Raw genomic sequence first — 6,983 nt, 5'->3', positions numbered from 1 at the left:
GTTTGTCGATGAATATGGCAAGTCTCGTAGGAAACGAAACGACAACAATAGATCTACACTGGATAATAGGTATCATAATCCCTCAACTAATAATAAGGTATATCTCACAAGGAGATTCTTTAATATTCAAATGGAAGAGAATACTTCTATCAATTCAGGTCACAAAATTAATCAATCAGTTGCATAAGTTAATTGGTTTCTTTCATTAAATTTGTAAGTTTTTTAAAATTATTTAGTGGTGCATTTTGCAGATTAATCGAACTTAATTGAGAATCTTTATTTTCAATAAATTAGTGAGATTTTTATGGAGTTTTATTTTTAAAATTAATGGGTGAATTGCTAGAAATTGAATAGATACGATACATACAAGTTATAACACTTATCTAAATTTATAATTATAAATTTAATTAGATATAAAAGTTAAAAATTACTCATTTTAAATGAAAAAAACATACCTTTTGAAAAAATATAATTAAAAAATCAATAATGTTGAATCAAAAGCTCAAACAATTCCCTCGAAAAAAATGCTCAAACAATCACGAGACATGGAAATGGGGCGCAGCACCAAACCACTAAGGAAGCCAATGGAACAAAAATAAAAACGAATATTGTATAGAAATATTATAACAAATATTCATGTTTCTCAAAATTGTATAGAAATTTTAGAAACAATAAAAACGAGTTCCTTATTTCTCGTTCTTTGTTTCTCGTTCCCATTTCTATTTTGTTTACAGCATAAATAAAAATCTTGTTTTTATCATTATTGAATGTATCGGTGCTCGAATCATGCAATCCTATGTTTCTTCATTAAAAAAATAAAAATAAAAACGTTACCAAACCAACTCATAAAACTAAACTTGTAATTTAATCTTATTTTTAATAGATTAAGTTAAAGTAGTAGATAACCATCGTCCATCCTAAAATAAAATAGAATAAAATGGTGGTCTAAAAGTTACACTTTATCCTTTATTCCAAGTGCAATTCCACAATTTCAAGAAGTCTATTGACAAACATTAGGGCAGTGTGCATAGTTGCTATCCCTTTGATCTTTAGAATAGATCAAAATTAGCATCATTTTATTCTTTGCGCTTCAAAACAGCAAAAAGTTGAACCTTTTCATGGAGTTTTTCATTGATCTCCTTGGAGTACTGCGAGAGCCTTCTTATGGTTCTTTCGAACATTTCGTCGATTAAGTCCTTCTTAAAGTGCTCGAGGAAGGTTCCCTCCATTGCTGCCCTTACATGATTGATCCACTCTCGAGTGTCGATGCTCCCTTTCAACCATGTCGCTGGCTCTGCTAGCTCGATTCGCTCGATGCTAAAATGTCCATTTTTTTCTATCAATCTTGTCATCTCTGCAGGGCATGTGATGTATATAGGTAAGTTGAACGAGTCCACCTGAGCTTCGTTAAGTAGTCCCTGTGATCAAAATAAATACCATTTAACGAGCAATAGCATAACATGATATCAAAACAATAAATTATTTAAGGCTTGTTCGGTAAAAATTCATGTTTCTTATTTCTTTTATTTCTTCTTTTTTTAATAAAAGAAAACAGAATCGTATTTGGTAATTAGTAATTAATATTTCTTGTTTCTTTCTCTGCAATCATTCTTGTTTCTTGTTCTCTACCTTCCAGGGACAGTCCGAGATGATATGGGATGTTAGGCAAAACTTAACAGGAGGCTTTAAGCATATAAACCTTTTAACAACCACCATAATTTGTTGTTAATACTTTATTCCAATTATATTATTTTTATTAATTAATTCTTGCATTGAGGTTAAATATGTGATCGTTACTCGATTAATGACTTTTGAGCTGACGACTAAGATTTTTCAAATCTTTAATTCCTTCATCCCCTAATTAAACTGTATTATATTTAGTATCAAATAACATACCAGAAACAATAAACTTTATCAAAATTCTTTGATTGAACTAGTTAATTTCTATCATTTTTTTCGCCTTTAGATAATTTTTTTAGTATAATGAATATTATAAAAATATCTAAAATTTTCATCCTTCGAAAAAATTAAATGATCTCAGACATTTCTCTACCAATAAATCAATTAATTTAGAATCAATATTTTCTAACATTCCTGGATTATTATTATAATCAGAATGCATCATCCATGATATTCTAAGTAAAGATTTAATATATATTACAATCAATTTTTTTATTCTCTTTTATTCTTTTCTTCTTAAATTTTGATATCAAAATGCATGTTTTGTTTGTAGACATGTTGATATTCTGAGTAAGCAAATCTAAACAAATATATTAAGGTATTGAACGATCAACAATATAAAATAATATTTTTTTAAAAAAGTAAAAGAATTTGAACGAAAAAACATGGAACTTTAACTTTGCTAGATTGATTGAGCAAATAAGAAGATTTGATTTCGACTCAAGCAATTGATAATCACACGGAGTTGTGAGACGAACATCAAAAATAAAAAGTTGAAGACTTGAGAGAGGGAGAGAATTAAAGTTAAAATTAGTTTAACATATCTAATATATATATTTATGGAGTTTTTTTAAGAGAAGTTGAAAGGTTTTAGTTGTAAAAAAATAAATAAATAAAAGACAAAGGAATATAGAAGGTCTCCCAACCTAAACTTAGAAGAGAATTTTAAAGAGGTTATATTAATGGTTGAGATTTTTTAAAGGAAATTTAAAGGAATTGTGAAAAAAAAAAGTTAACAAATTTGAGAGGTAGCCAATTAAAACCTATAAAAATTTATAAGCTTAATTATGAATTTTTTATTTACAAGAGAATTATCTATGTTACTAATTTGTATTTTCAATATTATAAAAAAAATTAAAATAATTAGATAAGTATATACATTATATATCGCCTCACTCGCTTATAGATTAAGCCGGCCTGCTAATTTAAACCTTTCTAAATTAGAAAAAATAAAAGTTTTATATGAAAATTAATTTTTTAAACTAAATATTCAAAATTTTTACATTTGATTTATTTTTAAATATTTATATTACATTTTATAAGTGAAGAATAAAAAAATAATACTTTTATTTATGTTTTGAAAAAAATAAACGTTGGAAAAGAGAAAAAAAACAATAAATTTGATTTATGTTATTTTCAAACTTTCTACACAATTTTGAAAAAAATTCTTAAAAATGATAAACAAAACTTAAAACAAAAAACGTGAACGTTACCAATCATACCTTTATATATTATTCTTTCATCTATATTCATAGTTCCTTTAAATACATACATACATGTCTTACACCTCATCCCAAATTTATATAGGAAAAAAACACAGAAAGAAAAAGTTATCATAGTCTAATAAATAAAAACATATATTATCATTTCAAATATCATAATTCAATCGGTCAAAGAGCATAACTCAGCGGTAATTGACATATATCTCCTGAATTCAATCCCCTAAACCCTACATATTGTATTCAAATAAAAATAATAATAATATCATAGTTCAATCCCCACGCCAGAATGGTTGAACTCAAATTTAATCCAACAACTTTCAAAGTTGTGTATGTCTAATCGATCTTGAATTTTAAAAATTATCTAAAAAAATCTCAAAACTTTCAATTGTGAGTCAATAAGCCCAAAACCTAGTGAACATTTAAAAAAAAAAATTTACAAACTAAATGCCCAAGTTTTTTCTTTCGAATTTTTTCTTTATCTTATTTAATTTGAGATTTTTTATTTTTTTCTTTTGCCATACAATTTATTATAAATAAAAATAAATGGACGGATGATTCGTGAGTGTTTTATGTAAGAAAAATCATTGTAAAGAAGTTATAAAGATCGGAGAAATTAAATACGAACTGATTTGTTAACTCTGATTAGTTGGGCAAAAAAGTAAATTTGTTAAATATGTATTTAGATGATAGTTGTTAAACTTATATTTATTAAAACTCTGTTTATCGGTAGATTTACCTCCGTAGCCATGTCCATGAGAGAAGAAGCCAAATTATCATACAGAATTCCAAACGGAAGCTGAGAAGCAGAAACGCCATCAGAAACGCCCAAACAAATGATCACCATAATCCCTCCGGGAACCACCTCCCAAGCCCTAGCCTCCAGAAATCTCTCCATATCCACAGCGAATCGCTCCGCGTACGCATCCACAACTCCCTCCGCCGCGCCAATGTAGTGGATCCTTCCCCTGTTCTCCACTTCCGCCGGCGCCGCCGACAGCCAGTGGATCGCATACGCGCTGTGCACCAAGTGGAGAGACGCCTCCGGGAACAGGCGCCCGTGGAACGACCCCGGCGCCGCGGCGGCGAAGTAGTCGCGCTCCGGCGGCAGAGACACGAACAGGGCGTTGAAATCGTTCGAGATCTGGTCGTTAAAGAAGACTTGGAAATTAGGGCTCCCAGATTTGAGATTCGATTTCATCGCCGCGATTATGTACTGCATCGTGCAGAAGGTGTTTGGTCCTGTCGCGCATCCCAAATCCGCGACACGAATCGTGTTCGATCCAGAAGAAAGGTCCGTTGTGTTGAATTTTGTTTTGATTTCATCTTCGATTTTGCTCCTCACGATGTCCACAAATGACTTCTGCGATTCAAAATTTGTATTGTAGTATGAAAATTTGAATGTTCTTGTATGATATCGAAAAATTTCCCATATCAGTTTTGATCTCCATTTCAAAGTTCTATGTTAGTATTTCTAGTTTGTAGGGCAGAGTCGCATTCTTACCTTTTTTTTTTTCTTTTTTTTTAATGTATATAACCTCTCAATTTTGAAATATTTACGAGAAAATTAGATAAAACATTTTTTTTTTTAATTTAAGAGAATCTAGGAACCAATTGCCTCATTTACTCCCAACTAGTTTAAGCTATAATCGTTTTTCAAAATTTAGGAGCAAATGAAATTTGACCGTAGTTTTTTCAAAATAAAATTTTCTATACTTTTACTAAAGAAAGCTGCAATTTGACTCATCCATCTTCGTCGAATCCCAATTTTAGATCATAGGCTCGTTTTAACGTTTGTTACTCTAATACTACATCAATATTTATAAGTTTTATCTCAAATCAATTGGTAGGAGTCCATGTCCATGTCTATTATAAATTTTTGTTAAAAAAAAAAAAGAAAAAAAGAACTCAAATATTTTACAACACTATCTTGTGTTTTGATGATGAGTTAGAACTCATAAGTTTATGCTTTATCCATTGATTGAAGAAAAGAAGAAAACTTGGCACCTGATAGAAGGAGTTTTTGGAGTAGCTGTGTGAACCATGTCCTCCATTTGCAGGACGAGAATCTGTAGGAGCTCCTTCCATTTGATCTCCACCATCAATTGCCCAATCACTTTGCCATTTTATATATGCCTCTTTGGAGAGAGATTATAATATAACAATGTTGAATGTTGAATGTAATCATCCTTTTATGAAAAGGAAATGTCTTTAAACAATATTGTATGATTGGTGAGACAACCAACCTTTGTGGTCCATATTAGTACGACCCGCTAAGAATATATCGAAAAATATTAAATTTATTGTGATTTATTAGTTTAAAGTAGTTTAATTTAACGTGATATTAGAATAGAAGGTCTTGTGTTCAAATCTTATAACGTTGTTTCTTCCCCCAATTTATTTCTATCTAAGATCACTAAATCTATTGTCCGAGCTTCTTTCACCTAAACACACCTTCAACGCTTCCGCACAAGTCATTTCTTTGGCTACGTAGGAGGGAGAAAGAGTAGTCTCTTGTTGGATAGGTGAGTTTTAGAATTTCAGAAGGAATCATCCACACATCTAAATCATCTTCTTCTTTAATTTATCAATTTAAGTGTAGTTTAACGTAGTATTAAGGGGAATTTTTGATCTAAATCTTTATGTTTTCTTTCCAATTAATATTAATAATCCAATTATTAGATCCTCCACTATTTTATGCGCCTACCAAAGCAAGCTATGAGAAAATCTCAATAATTGACTCAACAATCTCCCTGAATTTACTATTTGAGATGCTCACAACACCCTACACTTTATGTTTTACAGGTCCGACCTTTATTTATGCATCAACAAATTCGATCCTCCACCCACACATGTTTTACTAAAAAAAATGAAAGGTATGTATTAAAAATATTAAATTATTATTACTAATCTAATTAAGTGTTTGGGTTTAATGGTATTTTATCATGATTTTATCCAATGCATATGACAAAAAAAAAGTATAAAATAAAAATCAAGAAAAAGTAATAGTCATAATAAAATTTCTACTTTTCTAACTAAAATAATGTCCTAAAGCCTTACTTCAATTTATATTTCTCAATCAATATAACTTTTTCACACTCTAGATTATTAAACAAAAATGTTACGTGTTGGATGCGAATCTTGGCTTGCCACGTGTCATGATCGAAAAGGTGGGTTGGTTAAACACGCAGACGAAATGTAGAAACCGACTCCAAAATACTTAGGTCGGCAGTCAGGGTAGGACCTACAGTGCCGAGCTGAGCTGATACAAAGTCCGTAACAATGTCTCTTCCGTACCCGACAACACGCCGTGATTTTAGGGTGTGTCAGAATCCCTGTCGGGCCCAATTTCTATAAATAGAAACTCTTGCCTTAAATGCAAGGTACGCAATCCTAAGTAGACTCGGCAAGTTAGCTCGAACTAGAACTAACTTGCTCGTCAGAGTGCAAACTTTGTTTTGCAGGTCTCAAAAGTGCTCAGGAAAGGTGTGGGACCGTTAGCCGTAGTTCGTCTTGAACGTATCGATCTAAATTATATCCGAGCTCATCAATTTCGGGCTCAAACATTACGTGTTAAATTTGAGTATAGATTAACGGTTTTTTTATTATTATTATTGTTATTACCGTGAACTCATGATTAAGATATTAGCAAATTTTTTTTAAAGATGTTGATAATTTTTTATTAGTGATGGGACATTGATAAAATTTAATCAAAAGACAAAGAATGGTAATAAAACTTTAAAAGCATAAAAATTTAAAATAAACAAAGTAAAAGAAACATAAAAAATAATTAACAAAAATAAA

At 30.5% G+C, this 6,983-nt stretch overlaps 1 protein-coding gene and 1 long non-coding RNA gene across 2 annotated transcripts; one reads left to right on the top strand and one right to left on the bottom strand.

The window, feature by feature from the left end:
* Positions 1-852: 852 nt before the first annotated feature.
* LOC111015939 (loganic acid O-methyltransferase-like) lies at positions 853-5,321 on the bottom strand. The gene is made up of 3 exons (XM_022291138.2): positions 5,187-5,321; positions 3,919-4,542; positions 853-1,418 (listed from the first exon to the last, which is right to left on the bottom strand). Exons 1-3 carry the CDS (start codon positions 5,265-5,267, stop codon positions 1,077-1,079), a joined length of 1,047 nt encoding a protein of 348 aa, XP_022146830.2. The 5' UTR covers positions 5,268-5,321; the 3' UTR covers positions 853-1,076.
* LOC148209235 (uncharacterized) lies at positions 4,335-5,488 on the top strand. Its single transcript, XR_015787266.1, has 2 exons — positions 4,335-4,473; positions 5,167-5,488. It is a non-coding gene; the product is annotated as an uncharacterized LOC148209235 (long non-coding RNA).
* The last annotated feature ends 1,495 nt before the right edge of the window (positions 5,489-6,983 follow it).

This window comes from Momordica charantia (assembly GCF_013281855.1).
Source record: "Momordica charantia cultivar OHB3-1 chromosome 9 unlocalized genomic scaffold, Mcharantia_2.0 BLBB01000009.1, whole genome shotgun sequence".
In the NCBI taxonomy this organism is placed as follows: Eukaryota; Viridiplantae; Streptophyta; class Magnoliopsida; order Cucurbitales; family Cucurbitaceae; genus Momordica; species Momordica charantia.
Note: the sequence above shows the minus strand (reverse complement) of the source record. Positions and strands in the feature narration are given on the sequence as shown.

What these genes read in the sequence shown, in the direction of transcription:
- LOC111015939 (XM_022291138.2), bottom strand. Translation starts at nt 5,267, where the DNA reads ATGGAAGGAGCTCCTACAGATTCTCGTCCTGCAAATGGAGGACATGGT. An exon ending in CCAAAAACTCCTTCTATCAG is followed by an intron (nt 4,543 to 5,186) that starts GTGCCAAGTTTT and finishes TTTGAATCGCAG; the next exon opens with AAGTCATTTGTGGACATCGT. An exon ending in TCATGGACATGGCTACGGAG is followed by an intron (nt 1,419 to 3,918) that starts GTAAATCTACCG and finishes TTTTGATCACAG; the next exon opens with GGACTACTTAACGAAGCTCA.